Here is a 23,391-nt window from a genome sequence, read left to right as displayed (position 1 = left end):
TTTTTTTTTTTTTTTTTTTTTTTATCTTCCTTGTCTCCCTTACTCTTCTCTGTTTGTTTACTTTGCAGAAGAAAAAAAAAGACTCCTAAAAGTCAACTACTACAGGAAAAGAATGAAAAGGAAGGAATAAAAAAATAATAACAATAATAATAAATAAATAATGTAAGCGTCCATTTATTATTATTTTTTTTCCTTATTTTTAAAAGGAAATTTGACAAAATTCCAAAAAAAAAAATTCTTTTTATCTTTTCTTTTTCTTTTCTTTATTGGTTATACACCACATAAAAACAACTAATATATATATATATATATATATATATAACTTCAAGTAAATAACTTTGTAAACTTTAAAACTCCTGATTCTTGACCAGAATTCCATCCTTCTTCAATTAGATGTATTGCTGTAACATTACCTTTTGCCCTTTCCTTGAGTTGTGCAAACATTTCAGGTTCACCATGGCGACGACAATCTGCTCCTGCAGCCATCCAATCATTACATAATACATAAAACTCCATTCTTTGCTCAATTTGTGGTACTTTTGAAATATACAACTTCGCTTGTTCTGGTCGATCACAAGCGAGAAGTTTTGTCACAAAGGCGGAAGCCCCAATTATTGGTTTGGTTTTGTTTTTCACTCCACCAATCTGATCAATAAGATCCCATTTACAAGTTGCTGAATAAGCATTAAGCATACACCAAGAATGCATTTTCTCTGACACACCAAATTCATTTTTTAATCGTTCTGCTATTCCATTTTGACCATATTCATAACAAAGGGTAATTGTTTTTGCGACACTAGCATCAAGAAAACGTTTATCATTTAATTGCTTCATTAATTTCGTTTGTTCATTTAAAAGCTGCATTTGTGCACGAAGCCATTTTTCATTTCCTTGAGAAGAAGAAGAAGAATTACTAGTTGGAAACCCGGCAACACTTATTGAGTGTGAAATAGCACTTCCAAATGTACCACCATTATTACCAACATTTGTAATAATCTCTCGTTTTGCTGTTATCGCAGCTGATTGAATTGCACTCAGTTTAATTTCCTGTAACATTTCCCAATTGCTATTTTTTCGATTAAGAGATATTACAGATCGTTGTTCTTCTTTTAAATAATGTAAAATATTCAAATATGTATTATACTCTGGATGAGTTCTAAAATATTCAACAAGTAAATCACGATTACTTTCACAAACTGTAACATATACAAGAAGCATACTTTGCGCAGTGAAATCACTAGTTAATAAAGGAATAGCATTAGCACCTTTATTATTAATAAGATACATCATAACTGTAAATAAAAGATCGGTATTACCACTTTTAATAGCTTTAGAAAGTGCTATCTCTGGTTGTTTTATATCTAATAATCTTGCTACTTGTTTTGTCGGTATATTTTCAGCTTCTAAAAATATAAGAGCTGCATGAGGTCTTTCTTTTAAATAAGCCTTATATGCAATTTCAGAAAAATTTTTTTGATTAAATTCTTTTAATTTTTTAGCAATATTATATGCAATTTCTTTTTCGGTATTTATAGATATAAAATGTTTACCAAGTTTTGCTAATGCCCATTCTGTCATTACAGTTTGAGTACTATATCCTAAAATTTCACAAACGTAGTATGCTAATTGATGATGATTCATTTGTACAAGTCGTTCAGCTAAACGATCTCCTTCTAAAGATAATAATTGAGCTTGTGACATTAACATACCTGCTTTACTTCGTCGTAATGTATTTAAAACCCGTAAACGTCTTGCCATATTAACAAAAACATCCGATTCATACATGGAACAAAAAGATTTTCCAAAAGCTGCAACACGCATTAATCTCTTTTGTTGCGATACTTCAAATTCAAAACCGGCAGCTGCAACACAATCATCTATGGCATTCGAAAGTCCAAAAGAATTTTTTTGTAAATCACGAATCATTTTTACAGAGGATGCATTACCACACATAAATTCATCAAATGCAAGTAATAACATTGCAGAATTTGCTCGAGATCCTACAGAAAAAATACGACGACTTGGTTCTGAAACAACTTGAAGAAATTGATAAGTTTTTTGTGATAAAATTCGAATACCATCACAGTCTGAAACTAAAAAAGAATCTGTAGGAATATCATTTAAAAAATCTGATTGACTAGAATCATCCACATTTATTAAAGTTAAAGTAGTTGGAAAATCAAGATTTTCATCAAATTGTTGAGTTAAATGAAGATATGTAATACATTTATCTCCACACCAAATAAATTGTGCAGGTAAAACTTCAGTTTCTATATTAAGCAAACGTGTTACATCTTCAAAAGAGCGTGATGTAACATAAATTGTTCCATCTTGAACTAAAAAAGCGATAGATTGTGCACTTGGAGAAAGTGACATGTGAGTTACATTTCCACCATCAATAGATAAACGAAGATCATAACAACGAGAATTTGCATTAAAAACGCAATGATAAAAACTAGAGGTATTTTCTCCAGAAAGAAATGGAATAAAAATTTCAGTATATCCAGTATCACTAAATTGTTGAGGTATAGCCAGCATTACATTTGGTTTTTGAATTTTAAAATCATTAGGAATATCAAGCGAACTCGTACGATAATCTCCATTTTGTTTGCATTCCAAGACAGTAAGAGAATATCCTTTGTCATTGGTTACTAAAGCAATACCATTACCAGTATTTATATATAATAGTGGTAATGATAATCTAATAGGTGTCCCAGTTAATTCCCCTTTTAAATTAAAAAAACGAATTTCTCCTGTATTTAAAACAACAATAAGATTATCATTAGATTCATTCCAACACATGTACAAAACACTCTCTATTCCTTCTAATCGAATACTTGAAGTTACTGGATGTGGAGCGCCTTTAGAATTATACAAACTAATATGATTCCCATCTTGATCAGAGTTTAAACGACCTCCAGAGTACAAAGCTAAAGGTCCTCCAGAGCTACAATATGCAATTTTGCAGTTAGATATATTTGTATTTAATTCCCAGAGCAAATCCTCAAAATCTACTAGACGTACCATATTTTCTCTACCAAGGGCTATCCAAGCACCAACTCTAGAGGTTCTCAGAAATCTTGTTTGAACTACCATTGATAAATAAATAAAAAGAAAATATTAACTCAACTTCCAATTTATTTTACTCCTTTTTTTTTCAGCACTCTTTTTCTTCCCTTAATAAACCCTAAAGTGAAGAACTAGAAAAACAAAAAGAAAAAAATATATTTTTTCATGCGCAAACAGGCGAAATCCAAAAAAAAAAAGAAAAAAAAAAAAAATAACGCTCTATTATTAATATTATTATTGTTACCATTATTATTAATTACTCGACATTTAATACAAATACATACATAAACGCAGGTAAGGAAATAAAATAAAATAAAAACTAATAAAAAATACAAAAGCATAGGACTTTTGGAGAGAAGATTAATTGTCACATTTCTCACAAATATATGTACATATACACTGCAAAAATAATAATAATAATAATAATAATAATAATAATAATAATAATAATAATAATAATAATAATAATAAGGCAAACCAGACTAACCATTATTTACATCTAATGAAAATCTGCTATAAACACTTAGGGAAAAATTAACATCTCCAACTTTTCTTTTTCTCAATGGAAAAATTACAATAGAATCATCTGGCTTCATCTCAATTTCAATCCTAAAAACAACAACAACATCTGTTCTAAATTCTGTAACCAAAAATGGTTCTTTGTCTTCTAATTCGAGATCATTCTTTAACCAAACTTGTATTCCAATAGAAACCAATCTTTGATTAACAGGTTCTTGTGAGAGTACTACCACTAGTTTTTTAACTTTTTCTTTGCTATTATTTGTCAAAGATAAAGATGGTTTTACAACAGAATCCTTACTCCATTTACCTTTAAGGGTATATGCATAATGTGAAGGAAGAGGTTGTAATTGAAATTTTTCAACACATGTAGCTCTTAAAACACAATTACATTTTGAAAAAGCTGAAGTGGTTAACTGTACTCGTTCATTTTCTCTAAGACGAATAACGAGAGCAATTTCTCCTTTATAACCCTTTCTCGTAGAAAGTAATTCATTTCTAGCACATACATCGTATCGTCGCACTAGTTCATTTTCAGAATCACTAGCTTTGTGAATATGCATTTGAATCCAATTTTCAGAATTTTTTTTATCTTCATCTTTTTTTCGTAAAACAAGCATAATTTCCAATCGTGATGATCCTGGATTTGAAAGTAAAAAAGAAGGATTTTTTGCAAATGTTGAAGTATAATCTGACCCACCATAACAATCACACGAATATTCCATAACAATTTTGTGATTATTTAGAGGGTCACCGTAAGGCCAAAGTAATAAACAAAACCTCTCAAAATATGTCAAACAATATTCAAGACCCATCCAAAATCTTGGAGGTACTAAAAAATTATCATTATTTAATTGAGAAATACATATTGCATCTTTATATTTCGTTTTACTTGGGTATGAAAGTTGTACAGCATAAGAAAGATATGGATTTTCATCTCTAATAGCTTCAACAGCAGTAACAAGATAAGACATATTTGGACATATACCAATTTCCATAAGAGAATTTTTTACCATTTCATTTCGTGGAATACACAAGGTAGAAATGACTTTTTTTGCGTTAATTAAATGTCTAATAAATCTAAACATTTCACTTTCATTAAAGTGTTGTTTTAAAATATTCCAATCTACTTCAAAACAAACTCCTCCAGTTAATACCGAAAGTGCATAATCAAATCCTACTCCTGCTATATTATCATATCCTCCATGAATTTTGGCAAAAGCTTTTTCAACTAAAGATCCCCAATAATCTACATTATCTTCAATATGATGAATCCCTGCTGGAGTACCATTTTTAAAAGGAATCATATCATCAATAATAACAGTTATTGGTGAGTCATTAATAAAAAAACGAAATGCAAAAAAACCCACATCAGGAACTTGACGAAGAGAAATATATTTTCTTAAGTAAGGTATTTGTTGAACAATATTAAGAGCAGCCGAAAGGTTTCTTGTATCATTAATAACTGATGAAGATAAGGGACTTCCTCCTACACAACAATTATCTAGTTTCTTTTTATCTTGTATAAGAGTATTTACTCTTATCCAAGAAATATTTGAATCTTTTATTGCCAATTCAGGTGGGAATTCATTATCCGAAAAAAGAGTTTGTTGTTCAATTACTTTTCTCAAAAGATTTCGTAAAGAATAACTATCTTGTAAGGATTTTGATGTCGGAGTCATCTTTGTAGAATTTTCTTCTGACCAAGACTCTAGTCTCCACCTCCATAAATTAGAAGCTTCAGGTCCAACCGCTTTTTGTTCACATTGAATATTTTTTTCATATTCTATTTTATTAAGCTTAATCCGTTCCATTATGATATATTCTATAAATTCAGGTAATATAGTATTAGTAAGGTCAATTTCAATTAAATCTTTGCATTCCATTGATAACTTTTTTAAAGCTTCCCCACTTTTTACATCTAATTCCATATTCCTAAGCACAAGTTTACGGATACAACATTCTTCTAATAAAGAAAACAAACGAATCAGTTGAGACGTTGATAAATGTATTCCACTAAAATCCAGTTTATCAATTTCAGAACGCTCTTGAATCAAACGAAGAATCGCTTCAAAATGTGAAGATGAAATTAAGGAGGAGCTAAGGTCAATTTGATCTGGAGAAATTGCCAGCGATTTTTCTAGTTCTTTAAGAGGCGTAATTCCCATATCTCTACATATTTTTCGGTAATCATCAAGAACTGTCGCTAATATCATATTTCTCTTACTTCTAGCTTTGAATTATGTTATTAATATTGTTTCTCCTTTATTTATTTATTTATTTATTTATTTTAACATTATTAGTTAAATTGTTTGTCAATGAATTAGAAAAATTAAATAAATGAGAGAAGGAGAAGAATAAGAAAAAAAAAAAAAAAAAAAAACAAGAAAAAAAACACACTCACACATACAGAGAGAAGAAAATTTCATGTATTTTAACAAATTCACCTAAAACAAAAAGAAAAAAGAAAAAAAGAACCTATAAATCATCTACATATCGTTACAAAACAAGAAGAACCTGACAGTAACAACACCGTCTAACATGGACTACGAAAAACTAAAAAAAGATGAACGCCTAAAAAAAAAAAAAATAAAAAATAAAAAATAAACACCGCATCTAAAAACGCCCCACCCAGAACGGACACCACACCGCCACGACCCCCCCCGACCAGGGCGACGGCGCAGCCAACCCCCAAAAGAAAAAAAAACGAGCGGGCCGCGCCCCCACCCCCTTTTTTGTTCCCCGGGGCGAGCCCGCCCCCGCCGGGACCTGTGGGAAACCCGCGTGGGATCCGGCTGGGGGTCTTTCTTTCTTTTTTCTTTTTTGTGCTCGCGTGGGGTTGTGGCCGGGGGGTTTCCCCTCGCGGAGGGGGTGTCCCCGCGCCTCCCGCCCTGGCAAAGCGGGCCCGCGGGGAAAAGAGTAAAAAAAACACCCGAGCCCCCACCGAAAAGAAAGAAACGAACAACCAAAGGGGAAATGCCCGCCCCCCGCGCGTTTCCCCTCTTGTTCTATGGTTTTGGCGAATGTTTCGGCCTAAAAAACTTTTCCAGACGGCGTTTTCTGGCAGACAGCGGCGGGCTGGGGGCGCTTCAAACATGCCTCCCGCTCGGGGCGGTTTGATTTTGGCCGGGCCCTGGGAAACCCGCGGCTGGACGGAACCGCGAGGGCAAAAGAAATCGAATTTGTTCACCGCGGCCTCGTCCTCAACTGTCGCCCGGCGAGGTTGGGCTTCGAAACTCTTCTCGCGGGTTTTCGGAAAATAAAGAAAAAAAGAAGAAACTTGGGGGGCAGGGCCCCCGGGGAAAACGAGATTCCCCGCGGTTTCCCGGCACCTCGCCCAACCATCCCCCTTTGGGTCGAGGCGGGGGTAGTCGTCCCCCTTTTTTTTTTTCGGTGGAAAAACGGGGAATCCCCCCTGCGAAAAACCCCTTCCCGTTTGCAGGCGGGGGGGAAAGAAAAAAAATTTTGTAATATGTTTTTTTCCTTGTTTTTTTTTTTTATTTTTCGCCCCGGCGGTCTTTTAAACACGTTGGTTTCCGGAAAACCCTCCCCAGGCTCCGGGCGGAAGGCCAAATCAAAAAAAAAAAAAAAAGGGTTTCCCCTGGCACTTCCATTTCTCCAGTTCCGCCATCCAACCTGGGGGGTGAATCGGCAGGCCTTTGGGGCGGAAAACATCAGGATACATACATATATATGTGCGTTAAGAAAATGGGAAGGGGTCAGGGCGCAAATAACATTCCCAGGGTCAAATCCCATGCGGAAATTTATTCCCAATTAAGAGTCGATCATTCTTTTCGCAAGTTGTCAGAATAATCTAAACCTTTCTTTCCCATTTAATAAATAAAATAAATAGAAGAAACAAAGAGTAATAAGATAATTTATCTTTATAAACCCCACTTTCCCCCTGATATTCATATATGCATCCCAATAATTTTTTCCTCTTTGGTTCTTCCCTAATTAATGCCAGAACTGACGAATTGGAAGTGGTGAGAAGCCCTTTTAACCCGCTTCCCGATCGGGACGGTGAGGGTAGGGTTGGGTGGGTGGTTTTACGAAACTTGCGTTCGGCAGACTGTGAAGAAAAGATAATAAGAAATTATCAATATAATATTACTTTACCCTATTCAGTTGGTATTTGGCGCAAGACTCAATTATTCTTTTCGCAAGCTGTCAAAAAAAAAAATAAAATAATAATAATAATAATAATAATAATAATAATAATAATAATAAAACATAAACCAAACAACAACAACAACAACAAACGCCGCGCTGAGGGTGGAGAACTTGCCTCGCCTCACGTTCTAAATAGGCGATGAAGCAACCACAGCTTGCGAGACCGGAATACCAATCATAAATTCAGGATAGCATCGTGCATTAGGTGAAGGGACAAGTACATCAGGGGACGAATTAACATCAGTTACGTTGCCCTTTGCAAGTACACATTTCTGCTTCGCAGAATGCTCCAGGTCGTACGCCAAGGAAGAGGCAAAACGTTGTGCCCCACCATCTTCTTCACTCATGGTTTTTTCGTCGCTTTCTAAAACAGTTCCAAGGGAAACACGAAACACCACTCCCCAGATAGTACTTCCACTTCCCTCATTTTTTCCGGTAGATTTTTTTTCTTCTTCTCGCATCCATGGTGGTGTAAAACAAAGTTGAACACTTGCGCTAGAGATTCCTTCAATACAAACTTGCCAAGTCTCTTCTTCATCCCTGCAGGTGTGCCAGAGGAACCATTCATTTACTTCACATTCGTCTGTACAAGGAAGAAAGGGTTTTCGTCCTTTTACCTCTGCAGGGAGGGAAAAAAAACTACCACCACGCAGTTGCAACATTTTTCTACGACATTTCCAGTATAATTCCCAAAGATGAACGTTACGATTTAGGAATACACTTATACCTTTCGGTAGATTTGGAAATACATGATGACCAGAAACAAGTGAATGTGGAGCAATACTCTTATAAATTGCCCAATAGGCAGGATATGCGATTTCCTTGGTAAAGAGGTAGTTTCTTTCATCACTATCATAATTAAATTGAAGAAATCTTCTTACAAATCCTCTAGCATCTAATAATGTCCAACGAGGCTCAATTTTTCCAATTAAACGGTCAGCAACTTCTCGATAAACATTAATAATTTCTTGTTGTTTTTGTTTCCATTCTTCTGCTGCAGGAAAATTTTCGTCAAATTTAGTTGCTGTTGGTGAAAACCGTGCTACATTTGAACCTGAAATTACACCTTGAAGATATGGAATAACTTCTGCATGTAAACAGGCACCAAAATCTATAACATCATCCAATGGTGTTAGGGTATCTCTTAAAGAATTACCCACAGAATTAGAGAAAAACCCCAAAGTTGTATTTCCAAAATCATCATATGTAAAATTTGCAAGACAAATAGAACCATGAACTAAAAGACATGAATGAATTTCAATAATAGACTGTAAAGCATCATGAAGCCATCGAACACCCAGTCGCATAATCCTTTTACTTACATCATGTGTGGAACTAAAACGTAATTGAGTTCCACCACGTGGTATATGGAAATAAATTTGTTGAGTATAATTATCACAAAATACATCACTTACATATGTCACATTTTTACTTGCACATGATTCAGGAATATGAAGTTCATCCTTCATAATATGTTTAAAAAGTTCAGTATTATCATTTTTACTCTCTATTGTATCAGATTTTGGAAATATATAACGTTTAAGCCAACAAGGAGTAAGAGTTCCACTAATTGGATCCATATATTGTGCACGAAGTAAAGCGAATTCTACTTCTTTAACTTCATTATTAACAGACTCTAATGAAGTTTCTTCATTTAATGAATATCTAGAACAATCCATCGCATTTCGAGGTTCTATTTCAAGATTTATATAATTCATTAAAGTACGTTCTCTTTCATATTTTACAAAACGAGGTAATTTAAGAGTTTCATAAACACAACGTGCGCAAGAAGAAGGTAATTCCTTAAGTAAACTAAAATTTTCTGGGAGATACATTGTGTACATATCATATAATTCACTTGTAATAGAATCTACTTCACTAAAAACACGATGTACAAAATATAATTCATCTAGATAATCATTATAACGTTTCTGTAATATATCACGTTCATCAATAGTAGCTTTTGCAAGATCAGATTGTATTTCATGTAATTCATTAAGAAGAGAGGTCACTGTTTGCATCTTTCTTTCTCTACCTCTATAATAATCCTCACAATTTTTACGCATTTTATCATGTATAGTTATAGCATGAGCTCCAGCAAGAGCACAACTCGCAGTGAGTCCAAGTGCTCTGACTTCTTCTACAAATAAAAGTTCTTTATAATCCTCAATAGAGCAATAAGAATGTTTCCAAGAGTTTGTACAAGATTCAGTTATTTCTTGTAAAGCTTTCTGAATATTTAAAAGTGTATCAAGTGTTTGTCCTGTCCCTTCAGCAGCTTCCGCATCACTAGTAGAAGATTGTTTAAAAAAACTTTCAGCTAGTCCTTGTGCGGTTCTCCAAAGTTCAAGGGCTTCAGTCAACTTAGAGGAGACACTTTCAGAGAAACAGAGGGAAACAATGGATTTCCGACGTTCTTCTCGTTCTGCTACCGCTTCATCTCTTGTACACCACCTGAAGTTATGAGAAGAATAGTAATGACAGGATTTAGAAGAGGAATTAGGAGTATAAAATAAATTCATTTCTTCAGCAATATTCACAAACATTTGTAATCGGTTAAACATAAAAACGTCATGTCGTAATCTAGACCACTGTTCTCTTTCCCTGTAGATATGAACTAGTCCAGAAAAAGTAGTAGCTTCAGTAGCAAGTTGATAACAACGTTGAATAGATGCAAGTACACGAGCGACACTACGTTGTTTAACAGATGCACTTGTACCAAACAAAGGGTTACCATTTAATCCTTCTTCTTCTTCTTCCTCCTCTTCTTCCTTATCAATAGTATCCCAATTTAATTCATCAAACCTATGTAACTCTAACGGAGTTCCAGCTTCTAAAGCTAAAAGACCATATTGTCGAAGATCTTCAGCTTCTACAGTAGAATTACTTGTTTGACGAAATAGGGAACGTAAAAAGTCTACGACAACGTTCTTTTTTCGTTTTTTAAACGTATTAGTAGATGTTTTCCCTTGATTTCCAGAAACTTCTGCTTGATTAATTGTTGGACAATCTTCTTGCCATCCTTGACAAAAAGCATAGATTTCAAAATCATGATTAAGATGTGCAGCAAGTTCAGTATCCCCACCTTTATCGGGATGATGTAGCAACATAAGAGCCTTATAAACTTTTTTACATTCACTACGTCCATTAAGGAATCCCCATTTACGTTGTAACTGTATAATAGCAAAATGTTGAAATGAAACAGGCATCATTGTAATATCTCCAGTAGCTCTATAGTCATCTACATCTGTATGACTTTCCCATCCACATGCCACCCGGTAATCTCTATAGTGCTGCACTATTCGACAAACTGCAAAAGAAGAAAGATCATGTTCTGATTCAAGTAATTTTTCAAACCTCTTACGGGCCTTTTCTTCATCGGGAGAGTATCCATACTGAGTTTGTAATTGTAAACGTATAAAGAGTCGGTCAGCATATCGTGTAAGAAGTGTACCAACGCAAATACCTAAAACAACAGAAATAACTGTTGCAGTAGCAATTTGTCCCGCTACTGGAATAGCACTTAAACCGATAAGTGTTCCTACAGCATGTCCAATACCAATTCCAATAGCAGCTGTTCCAACTTCTTTTCCAATACGTAATGATACATCACTCAAACTGGTACGATATCCTAAAGTATTGAGTTCACCGCGGTAGTAGTCATGTATTGAACGAATAGACTCATATGCGACGAAAGCTACAGTGATCACCGGATTCAGTACTGTACTGGAAAGAAGAAGTCCATCTGCTATCGTAACTCCAACACGTGTGGCACCCATTATTAACCGTCGTTCCATTGGTGTGAGAGGAATGAGTGGCCCCCTGCGAGGTGTTGAGAGGAGGGCGGATTGTGAAGAGGTCACCGCCACTACACCCGCAGAAGCCGCTGTGGTGAGAGAAGCGACGGCAGTCTTTGCGGAGTCGCCGCCTTCTTGCGTGGTCGTAACTTCATCCTCCCGTGTGGGTTCTGCCATTGGAAGAACCGTTTATACTCTCAAACGGAGAGGAGGAAAACAACAACAAGAACAAAAAGAAAAGATAACAGGGAGAAAGTGATTCTCTTTCTTTTTCTTTTCTTTCTTTGCTAACAAACGATGATTTCATGTGTTCCAAACCGTTTTACAAGAAGAAAAAAAATAAATAAAAGAAGAGCAACAGAATGAATAAAGGAGAAAAACAACCCACATACGTTCCCCGTATATGCAAATACCCCCAAAGAAATGAATACACTTGTAAATGTAATAACATACATACACACACACACACACACACGAAAAAAAACAAAAAAAAACATGCGAACATCATCCAAGTCTGGAATGCATTAACACATCACAGGAGGAATACTTTCACTTGGAAGATCTTTGTAGTGTTCGGAATTCTGCGAGAAAAGATTGAGTGTGAGAGGTTGTGTGTGTGTGTGTGTGTGTGTGATGTCTACAACGCGGGTAGACAAGAGTGTTAATCTGTGGTCCTCCCTCTTGAGAATACAGATAAGTTTGACACACTAACATAGTGTAGAAAAGGAAAAGTACGCATGCACATCTCTCCCTTCTTACCCCTAGAGAAATGACATTCAGAGAGGTATATATATATATATATATTCGGCATGTTAGATCAATAAATAGATAAACAGATATACACAGATATAAACATGCATAACAAGACATATTCATACTTATAAAATAAATAAATAAAAAAAGGAAAAGACTCGTACGCACTGTCACGCAACTTTCGATTTGTTTGAAGTACTTCTATAACAACAATAGATAGTAAGAGTAATGATCAATACTATTCCAACTATCACAGAGATTTTTATTGTTTCCGAAACCACCTGTAATAGCGTATATGTTGGAAATACGCAACGTTGAATAAGCTGAATAGTAAAAGTAAGAAAAGGAGTAGGTTTAGTCGAAGGATAATGTTGAGGTATAATAGAATCCTTATCATAATAACTTTCTTCTGATATTACACTACATCTTTGACTCATACCAGCTTTTGATTTTACAACTCTACCAAATTTATCAACGTTCGCATTGAAAAAATGACAACCTGAACGGTGAGTGAGAGCACTTAGTGGAAATGTGAGGTCCAACACAGATTGTCCATGTTTTGGAATACTATGAATTGAGATGGATACGTTAATATACTCTTCCAGACGATGTCTCTCCATTTCATTCGTCCCTTTAGACCATGTATCCTTAAACTCTGAGTTCACAGTCAACTGTAAGACTCCAAAATTGCGCTCAACATAGATACCAACACGGCGAGGTGAGGGAAAAATCACATTAATAAGTGTAGGCAATCCAATAAACTTGGCTGAACTATGTGTCAGTCCAGAACTTGTTGCCTCAATGATAGGGTACCCAAGTGTATGCATTGCACTCTTCGTGCTATCCATTCCAATCTCACCAAGGTGTACATCCCCACTGACAAATAACACACGCTCGGTGTGGTATTTACGCAGCAGCATGAGCAGACGATCACGGGATTTAGGGAAGGCACCCCAACTTTCACTCACTTTCTCATCCATAATGATTTGCACGCCACTACCGATAACGGTTAGGGCACAGCGTTCACGACCTGTTTGCGGGTTTACACCGGCAATATCATCACGGAGCCGCTCTTCCAACCATCTCCACTGCGGCTCACCTAACATGTCACCACTACGAGTGGCATTTGCGGGATCACGGAAGTAACGAACATCAAGAAGAACAACACACACCGCCGCATCATACAAACGCTTCAGCTGTTCTAACGCTAGATATTTAATAGAAGGTTTTCCATCAACAGTGTCATCTTGATGATTCTTTTTATTGTCATGATCAGCATCATCACTATTATCAGTTTCACCTGCTTGGACTTCTAAACTTTGAAAAGGAATGGCTTCAAAACTATAAACCCCCTGCTGTTTGCGGCGTGGGTCTTCGCTGGAAAGACCAAGAAAATCAAGAAAAATTTCTTGTACGTCGTCTTTTCCTTCATACTCTGCCCCACCATCATTCTTGCCCATATCATGATCATCCCAAACACCAAGAATAGAGTTCTCCTCCTCATCTGAATACTTTAACTGAGAGGGATCACGGCGACGTACACATGTGCGACGGAAGGCCGTATACTCTGGGGCGTTTCGCTGCTGCACAAACTTAGACCGCATAACTTCTAAATTGCTATTCGGGAATGAACCACCTACAAGGGAGTAATTATCTGCATACACCGCATCCCCTAACCACACAAGTGCATCAACAGGAGTGATAGCTGTGCAACTACCCAACGTATGACCAGGAGAAGTAATACGCGTCTTCATTTGATTTCTATGTTCTACAGTGGATGCTATAAGATCCCAGTAACTTTGTTCTCTATCGTGCTTATTACAGCTGATGAAGACAATCTGAGCAATTTCCTGGTTTGTTTCAGATGTCCTTCCAGTGATAACTCCAAGGATGAATAATAAGAGAACTGAAAAAACAAAAAGACGTGCCATTGTCATCGTTTATTATTATTATTTTTTTTATTGTTAAGCTTTGTGTGCTACTTTTTTGATTTTTTTTTTTCTAGTTATTGCCTTGCGTTTTATCTGAGAAATATACTGAGAAAGAATTCAAAAAACCCCGTTTTTTTATTTTAATTTATTTGGAGTACAGCAGAAATAAGGAGAGTTTCATACTTGATTTAACAACTGATTAAGAGGGGGAAAAAAATAACTCGAGAGAGAAAAAAAGATAAAGTACATATATATATGTGTGTCCCTTTATATGCAACAGTAGCATCAATTCACTCACCCGCGTACGGTTAGACCTGTTTTTCTTTTTTGAAAGAAAATATCATATCGTCAATTCATTGAATAATTGTAACACTTACAGGTACTGGAGCGAAAACATACAACTTCATATTGGGATGTGTGTATTGCTCTGAGTATTTCTTTCCCTCTCACTCCCTATCTCTCTTTCTCTATCACCTCACTCACTCAGTCACTCTCTACATATATATATCCCTATCGGTGTGTTTGCACGTTCATGTGTGTAAACATTAATAAAAAATCAAAAAAAGAAAACAAAGAAAAAGTCCCACACATTCACATACATACCAACACAGAAGGAGACGTCAGAGAAAAAAACAAGCAAACTCGATAGACAGATAGAAAGAGAGGGGAAGGAAATAAACAAACAAACAAATAAAGAATACATTTCCACATACGAACAAGGGACAGAGGGAACGGGGAATTCGAGAAAAAACAAAGAATTGAGTTGAAGCAGCAGGACCTGCAAAAAGAAAAAGCAAAAACAACAAAAACAAAAAAATGAATGCGCCTGTGAAAAACACACACCGGAGACAAAGATAATTCGTGCCTCTGTGTCTTTCGCTCTCTCTCTCTCTCTCTCTCACACTCTCTGCATGTGCGTACATGTTTATATGTATTTATGTGTAAATGCAATACATCAAAACTTTATGGACTTGAAATTGGAAAAAGACGAACAATGAAAAAGCAAAAAAAAAAAAAACGCACGGAAACTTTCTTTTGTATTCAGATCAGCCTTATGGGCATTTCTCTTCTTTTCTCTCTCCCCCAATCTTAATAACTTTCTTCCCAATTTCATGTAAATGGGGAAAGATCTCATTTGGGATGTATGAATGAATATATTATGTTCACATCGTAGTTGCTGACAGCTCTGCAGACACACGAACGGAAACTTACCCCACTAATACAGAAATAAGCACACAACAACGATGATTAAACGAAAAAAAAAAAACCGAGAAAAAGAAACAACAACAGAAAAATAAGGGAGATGACCACAAGGAAAGTCCAAATACTAGTGAAGAACAGATCCGCAACTTTCACAGAAAGATGCATATAAAAGAGAAAAACAAACCAAAGAAAAAAGAAAAAGAAAACTCCAGGTAATCACAAGAATCATAGACACAAAGAAAATCAAGAACATAAAGAGACAACATGATTCTTGTTTATTTCTCTCTGTGTTCCTTATTCACTCATTTCAACTCCCCTACTGGTGTCAATTCCCTTATTCTCATTTTCGTTTTTTTTTTTTCTTCCTTTCTTTCCCCCTGTTGTACTTCTTTTTCTTTACACCCCTCAATGACGTGAGCGCACCACTCCTCCCACTGTCCCTTGATTTCCACTAAGCACACAAAAAAGATAAAAAAAAAAAGATAGAAAAAAGATCAATGAAAGAAAACAAGCAGGTAGAATGTAAGAACAAAATAAAGGGGAAAAAACAATTAAAAACAAATCCCTTCTCTTTTCCACATCTCCTAATGTTTCCCATCCTATCTTTAAATCATTGCTGATTAGATTACATAGATATATACAACCAAAAAACGCATGCACAAACACACACACACACACATAAGCACAGAAACGCAGACAAACACAAAGATGCACATTTCAAAAATAAAAACACACATATACACACACATCCAGAGAGAATGAGGGGGTAATGACTATGTATGTGTCTGTGTGTGTGTGTGCGTGTGTGTGCGCGTACACAACAATAATGACAACGTCTAGCAGTCAACTTTGTGTAAATCAAAGAACACGCCCGTCTATTTGCCTTCAATATAATATATATATATATGTCCTCCTCTAATCTAGCAGGTAGATCAATACACGGACATGTGAAGAGAATTACCTGAGAAAAGTAACAGAGAACCCCTAGAATGGGATGCAATGGAGGAATTAGAAGAATCGGCTCGTATATGAGCAAGCCATCATCGCCCATTTTATAGAAGAGAAGATTCTTTATTTTATTTTCTCAACTATGAAGAAGAACAAATGTGAATTCGTTTACCAAACGAAATTTAATAGAGCGAGGATGAGGCATTTTTTTTTTTTTTTCACATATTTATCTTTTAATGTGCCTCATCCTCGCAAGTACTACCGCAGAAAGCCACTTCATCTCCAGAAGGACGAGTAGAGCTCACTCCCCCTTCTTCTTTTGAATCATCCATATGTATATTATTTACCAGGTCATCAACAGATCGTACGCAACTGATGCCATCTTCACTTTTTCTGATAAATACCTCCTTTTCGAGATTCACTGAAAAACCATTCTTTTTAAAGGAGATGTTTGGCGAATCCCTTTCACATGCGGCAATCCAACAATTCCACCACTCCTTTGACTCTTGGGCCTCAATCTTGCCACGTTCACCTTCTTCTTTTTCAATAAGCAGCTGGATAAAAACCCGATGTACGAAAAATTTTTGCGAGTTTGAGCCCACAGCTGTTATAGACATCCTTCGAGATCCAATCTCACCAACTCCATTAGTAGCAGTTGAGTGTGGACAACCTAGGAGTGTGCATGCCATCTGAATATATCTCTCTGCCTCTGACATAGCCCGCAGAGTTTCTTCTTGCCAGTAGGCACTTTCTTCCTGCAGATCCTCTATAGCCCACGCGGTGTCAGCCTCCCGTTCCATCCGACGCATTACAGTGTGAGCCATAATAGTAGAACTGGAAGGCATATCTTCAACACTGTCAAGACTAGCACTCATAACCATTGCCCCAGGAGGACTCATCATTCCACTGCGAGGGAGAAATGAACGAAAACCTGTTGGATGAGCGCTTCCACAACGTGAAAACACTGACGACGGTCGACGACCAAACGTATTAGGCTCTTGTGATTGTAGTTGCTGTTGCTGTAATTGCTGTTGTGGTGGTGGTTGCTGTTGTTGTTGTTGTTGCTGCTGCTGTGGGTGTGGTTGGGGTATTGAAAGCATTGGTGTTGGTTCTTCTACCTCCGTTACACCATTAGCTACTGCCATAAGACGTTCATAATTAGCAACCATAGTGGCAGGAAAACGTTGAAGCGAAAGGAGGATGTCAACCATATTTAAAGATTGATCCTGCATCGCATTATCTCGAAACCGTAATAAATGCCACTCCGGGTCTCGTAATACCTCTTCAGGTGGTGTTTGGAGAAACCGGCCAACCCGCGACAATGTAGATGTGGTGTCTTTTAATAATCTTAATGATATTTCTTCGCGATCTATGGAGCTCTGTACACCCTCTGCATAGAAGCTAACAAGTTCTTCCATGAACTGACGAGCAAAGGCCTCGTCACTTTCAACTTGCTGCATGTGACGTCGTATATCATTTCCTTGGCTAATACTGCTGCTACTAAGACGTGTGTGCATACTTGTCAATAAATCCCTTATTTCCATTTCTCTCAAAGATGCATCTTGCATCAAATTGTATTTTGTACTTGGAACACTCACAACCCGTCGTGTTCTCTGAGAGGTATTTTGTGTATTTCCATCTCGACGGAAAGTATGATGTCGTGAGTCCATTTCATGTGGAAAATCCATTAGGTCTACCAACATACGAGAAGTTTTTACCCGCGGTGAACTTGATGTACCCCTTCGTTGTGGCGACATTGTAATACTTTTTCCTGTGGAAACACGATATCCATTATTGTTTGGAGTACTACTCGCCGTAACAGTTTTCTCCCGGGTATCAGTGTGAGTTAATAATACACTGTTGCTCTGTGGTGTTAAGAAGTTCACACGACTCTTTGTCGCAAATTGTTGCGGGGGAGAACTCCGAATGGATGTTCCAACTCGTGTTGTTGTATCCCCATTAGTGCTGCCACCATATCCACTCAGAATCCGGTGAAGATGCAGCTGGGCACGCGGAGTTGCTTCTTCCAGCATATATTCCTACTCCTTCTGAACAGGCGTGATGATAATGAATACAAGGATTCCTTTACCCCTTTGCCTTTCTCTTTTTTTTTCTTCCTTTCTCTTCTTCCACTGTGGTTTTCACTTGTATATGTATATATACAACTGATAGGCAATTAAGTTACACGAAGAGGCACTGACAGACACACAGGAGCAACAACAACAACAACAAAAACACTTTGCAAAAATAACAAGAACAACAAGAAAGAAGAGTGCAAATCCTCAATTATCTTCCGTTTGCTATTATCCTTTATCCTTTCTTTTTTTTTTTTTCTCCTAATATGCTCTTACCAATGTATGTGTACTTATTTTTATCCCAATTATGTATATATATATATATATATTTACCTCAACTATCCGCTCCTATTTCACACTTCCTCTCCGTTCCTTTTTCTCCGTAGAACAAGGGCAAGAACAATGTTTCCTCTCGTGCGTACACACGCTAAGCCTCGGGCAGGGGGTAGGTTGTTACGTGAAAATATGAGTAAATAAGACTTCACATGTAGGAAGAAAAGGGAAACAGGAAGAAAGGAAGTGAGGGAGTAAAGAAGCAAGAAATAATAAAAAAAGATATAGACATAAAGCAAAAAGTAAAACATAAAGAGGGGAAACAAATTAAAGTGTATAAAAATGAGAAAAACACTTTCACAATAATTACTGCATAGAATCTGCTACGTTATACAACTCCCGTTGATTTGCTGCCCACTCCATTGAGACTGCAGAAGAATCTCTAGGATAGGCCCTTCCTCTAATATGATCAAGGAAATATCGGCCTCCTCCAGGACCACAACGCACATTCCATCCAGGAGGAAGAGTGCGTTGCAACCTCCCCACAATCGTGTCGTAAAGAGTACTTGCGGCAAGAGAATAGACTCTTGGCGACTCTCTCCTGGGCTCTACCGCGAAACCAGAAACATTAAGGGTGGGAAGAGTAGTCCTCCCTTCTTCTGCTTGTATAACCCTTATAACACGTATATCATTTTCATCTAATTCCTTTATTCCGCTTCCCATTCTTCTTCCTCTTTGACTATTGTCACTGCTGTCGCTAGCGTTATCACTACTGCCACTACTACCACTGTCACTACCACTACTGTCGCTTCTGCTGTAGCTTCTACCAGGACCAGCTTGTAGTATTCCTTCATTGATATAACGATGTTGTGCATGTATTCCTTCTTGTATTTGCAATTTCTGCGGCTCCCTGTGATGATGATATTGTTGTTGTTGTTGTTGTTGTTGAGTATCTCTACTGTACGCAACTCTGGCAACCTTATTTTCTCCTGCCCCAGCGTACCCTGAAAATACAGTTTTATATTCATCACTCAGCTCCGGATTCTGTCTTGCTGTTGCCGCAACTACAGCAAAATTATCCTCAATGGATACACGCACAAAGTATCCTGCGCGACGCGAGAGGTCCTCCAACTCCGCCATGTCTTTGCGAAAGTATCGTTCCTCCAGACAATAGTTGAAAAAACCAAAGTGAGGTGTCATAACCTCTGCGTCTACAGGGTCAATATCGTTACCATAAGACTTCATTATAGCTTCAACACCCCTTCGGTCTTGCCGTTTAAGCTCTTCTGCATACTTAAGAAATACCTGTACCAGATGTCGTGTCCATCGTCTAAAGAATACCTGTCCATTTACATTTACTTCATGTCGTAGGGAAAAAGAAGAGCCCAATGTACGTGCATCTCCCGGTATCTTTCCACCTGAGTCTCGTAAAATATTTACCAAACACCGCGTTACCTTACAATTTCTTTCATAAAGAAATGGACGTATTTCTCGTCGGTATACATCCATAACTCGTGGATTTCGCAGTGTTGTCAAGGGAATTGGAAAAGGATCTGCATCTCCCTGTAAAGCGGGGTCAATGAGTTTCCGCCTCTCCTCTTCCCATCGTGGGAAATAATGTAGGGCAACTTCAATTCGATACAAATATGTTCCATCAAATAACGGCTGTCCAATAAATATGCCCATATCGAATGCAAGAAGCTGCAGTAATGTCACCACCTCGCGGTGTACAGTGCGATCTATAAAGCCCCACTCCAATATAGGTGGATCATCCCGTGATGTTTTCACGCCTTCCATGTGCAGTCGGTGGAGTTCTCGGGCGATTTGTTCTCGCAAGTATGGATTGGCGGGGCCGCTGCGCAGGTGTAGTGTGCCGTTGGGATCCACAACCACACGGCATGCCTGACTGCATGTGGCCGCCATTGCGAAGAAGGATTCGTGTTGGTGTTGGGGAATGTCGGGGAATGCAATATCACCGCGTAGGGCAACATCCCGCAGAAACATTTGAAACTGCTCCACGTCCATAGACGGGAGAACACCACGTGATATCCCTCCAATCGCCACACCTGTATTAGCAACAAGAGCAAAATTGCTATCAGTATTACTATTGCTCAGACCATTACCTCTATTGGTGCCACTGGGATTTGATTGCCTCGAGGGGTTCATCCTGTACTCACGAATAACCATGTCTAGTCATGAGTAAATAAAAATGAGAGAGAGAGAGAGAGAGAGAAATAGGTAAAAATAAAAAATGCACAAGTCATTAAACAAATAAAAACAAAAACAAAAACAGGGTAACATTAAAACAGCAAAAGAGAGAAAAGAAAAAACACGAAAAAAAAGGGATCAACAATAAACGATACGATTTAAATTGTAGATACATGTATACATACCTCATAAATAAATAAATATATGAGGTAAGAAAGATAAAAAAAAAAGAAACAAAAAAGAGATCACTTTTTACTGTCGTTTAAACTTCATCCTCATAATCATTTACACTCACTCTTGCTTTTATTAGTCGCTCAACAGCTTGAAATCTAAATAAATAATAAAAAAAAAAGTCAAACACAAACCACAGCAAGAATATTTTTCATTTTTTTATTTTTTATTTTTATTTCAAAGAACAGACTTAATTTGTCCCTTGTGTATTATGATAATAATGAAGACATCTGCTTATGTAGAGCCTCCCATTCAGCCTTTTCCTTCTTAAGCATTTCCAAAGCATCTTGGGCTGCAGCAAGTCTTGCCTCCATAGCTTCTATCTTTGCATCTTCTTCGCAAAGAGATCGACTAGTCTCCTCTTTTAGTGTTTCATAGCCCTGCTCAAGTCTATGAGCACTTCTCTCTGCAGCAGCGACTTGAGACTGAAGTTCCTCAATCTCTGGGTCTATTATAGTTGGTGAAGAATATGCATATGGAACAATTTTTCTATTTACCTCATTGGGAGTATGTATATTAGTATTATCATCACCAATAGGAGAAAGAGGTGTAAAGGCAGAGGTTGAAATAATACCATTAAACTCAAGAACTTTTTTACGTGGATGTGATGGTTGAATAACAACCACAGATTTTAAATCTGATTTATATGCATTCACAGAGTCTATGTTTGCATCATCAATTTGAGAGATATTCACTTGATCACCAGATGTAGAAGAAATCATATCAGCAATATCTGCTAAAGAAGAGGATAACAATTCACCATCCACATGGTGAATCCCTTGTGCTCTTAAACCTTCCATAAGGTCTTGATGATCATCTACCACTTTTTGAAGTTCTTTACGAAGTTTTTTGGTTTCAACTGCTGCTACCTTTTTCATGGTTTGTATCGTTTCTTGATTTTCACGTTCCAACCTCTTTTCTTCATGTCTGTAATCTCTCTCAATAGCGCCTAATGTGTTATCTAATGATAAGACTTCCTCTAGCTGTTTGTCTACGTACTTGAATTGAATAGCCAATTCTTCTTCGCGCTCACGTGCCGTCCGATACATCTTACGAACACTCTGGTGAAAAACCGAAACTGGATGACTCCCCAAATGAGAAGGTTGAAGAAGGGAATAACGGTTAATTCCTTCCACATGAGAAAGTAGGTAATTACAACAGTACTTCCAGTGAGATGCTGAAGAAGAAGAGTCATTACCATCATTATTATTATTATTATTATTATTATTATTATCATCATGATAATAATCCTCTTGTGAAATTTCTTTATATCTCCGAGATGCACCTAACTCTGTCTCCATATTAGCTAACTGTTGAAGTAATGCTTCATGTTGTGTTTGTTTCTTCATCAATTGTGTATTCTTTTCTGAAAGCATACAATCTAGCATTTCTAATTCCTCATAAACACGTAACTCATTTACAATCAGAGTTGTATCAGCATTAAGCTCCCGTGTTCGTTGAGATAGCTTTTCCTTTTCTTCTCGTAATTCTTCTAAGCGTGCCTCTAGTTCTCGCAATAAACACTCCTTGCGATCTTGTTCTATCTGTGTAGCTTGCACGTGGCCCTTCAGAGTTTCTAGCCGTTGCAGAGCATTTGCAAGCACTGTGCTGTAATCATCTGCAGTCATCTCTAGTGTATAATGATTTGACCAGAAACAATTCTTTCCTCTTTACTTCTTCTATTTTTTTTCTTTTCTTTTGCAATCGTTAACTATTACTTCCCCCTTCACAACCCCACAGAAAAAAGAGAAAAAAAAATAAAGACAGAAGAAATCAAAATATGTATTACGTGCATAGAAATAATGTTTTTCACATCCTTCTTACAAGAGAAACTAATAATACCAAACAAACACACATACAGAGAGAGAAAAACAAAGATACAAAAAAGAAAAAAAATTGAGTGGTAGACTAACATATCATTCACTCTTCATCTGTACGTACATATAGAAAAAAAAAAGAGAGAGAAAAAGGAGATAGAAAGAAGTGAGGGAAAAAAAAAAGAAGTAATGAAAAGAGTGATTCGAAAGAGTACTCTTTCTCCTCAGGTTCAGTGTGAAATAACTCCTTTCCTCCCATCACTACTATCACCAGAATCTTTTCTTTCTTTTTCACTCATTCCAACGCTTGATTACTTCATAAGAGCACTCCCATTGAAAAAAAAAGAAAAATTACAATGGGATATGAAGAAGAAATAGGAAAAAAAGAAAGCAG

The 23,391-nt window shown here is 36.9% G+C and overlaps 7 protein-coding genes across 7 annotated transcripts; all 7 read right to left on the bottom strand.

Moving 5' to 3' along the window:
• Positions 1-324: 324 nt before the first annotated feature.
• TM35_000034550 (putative vacuolar protein sorting complex subunit) lies at positions 325-3,096 on the bottom strand (the record flags this gene model as incomplete). The annotated part of the gene is made up of 1 exon (XM_029022222.1): positions 325-3,096. One exon carries the CDS (start codon positions 3,094-3,096, stop codon positions 325-327), a length of 2,772 nt encoding a protein of 923 aa, XP_028886768.1.
• A 455-nt stretch (positions 3,097-3,551) lies between these two features.
• On the bottom strand, positions 3,552-5,804 carry TM35_000034540 (calpain-like cysteine peptidase; the record flags this gene model as incomplete). Its single annotated transcript, XM_029022221.1, has 1 exon — positions 3,552-5,804. One exon carries the CDS (start codon positions 5,802-5,804, stop codon positions 3,552-3,554), a length of 2,253 nt encoding a protein of 750 aa, XP_028886767.1.
• A 2,085-nt stretch (positions 5,805-7,889) lies between these two features.
• On the bottom strand, positions 7,890-11,735 carry TM35_000034530 (uncharacterized protein; the record flags this gene model as incomplete). The annotated part of the gene is made up of 1 exon (XM_029022220.1): positions 7,890-11,735. The coding sequence occupies one exon, from the start codon at positions 11,733-11,735 to the stop codon at positions 7,890-7,892; it is 3,846 nt and encodes a 1,281-aa protein (XP_028886766.1).
• Positions 11,736-12,481: 746 nt separating this feature from the next.
• TM35_000034520 (alkaline phosphatase) lies at positions 12,482-14,248 on the bottom strand (the record flags this gene model as incomplete). Its single annotated transcript, XM_029022219.1, has 1 exon — positions 12,482-14,248. The coding sequence occupies one exon, from the start codon at positions 14,246-14,248 to the stop codon at positions 12,482-12,484; it is 1,767 nt and encodes a 588-aa protein (XP_028886765.1).
• Positions 14,249-16,626: 2,378 nt separating this feature from the next.
• Positions 16,627-18,426, bottom strand: TM35_000034510 (uncharacterized protein; the record flags this gene model as incomplete). The annotated part of the gene is made up of 1 exon (XM_029022218.1): positions 16,627-18,426. The coding sequence occupies one exon, from the start codon at positions 18,424-18,426 to the stop codon at positions 16,627-16,629; it is 1,800 nt and encodes a 599-aa protein (XP_028886764.1).
• A 681-nt stretch (positions 18,427-19,107) lies between these two features.
• Positions 19,108-20,928, bottom strand: TM35_000034500 (uncharacterized protein; the record flags this gene model as incomplete). The annotated part of the gene is made up of 1 exon (XM_029022217.1): positions 19,108-20,928. One exon carries the CDS (start codon positions 20,926-20,928, stop codon positions 19,108-19,110), a length of 1,821 nt encoding a protein of 606 aa, XP_028886763.1.
• Positions 20,929-21,389: 461 nt separating this feature from the next.
• Positions 21,390-22,808, bottom strand: TM35_000034490 (uncharacterized protein; the record flags this gene model as incomplete). Its single annotated transcript, XM_029022216.1, has 1 exon — positions 21,390-22,808. The coding sequence occupies one exon, from the start codon at positions 22,806-22,808 to the stop codon at positions 21,390-21,392; it is 1,419 nt and encodes a 472-aa protein (XP_028886762.1).
• Positions 22,809-23,391: the final 583 nt, after the last annotated feature.

Source organism: Trypanosoma theileri (genome assembly GCF_002087225.1).
Source record: "Trypanosoma theileri isolate Edinburgh chromosome Unknown TM35_Tth_3_V1, whole genome shotgun sequence".
Taxonomy (NCBI): domain Eukaryota; phylum Euglenozoa; class Kinetoplastea; order Trypanosomatida; family Trypanosomatidae; genus Trypanosoma; species Trypanosoma theileri.
Note: the sequence above shows the minus strand (reverse complement) of the source record. Positions and strands in the feature narration are given on the sequence as shown.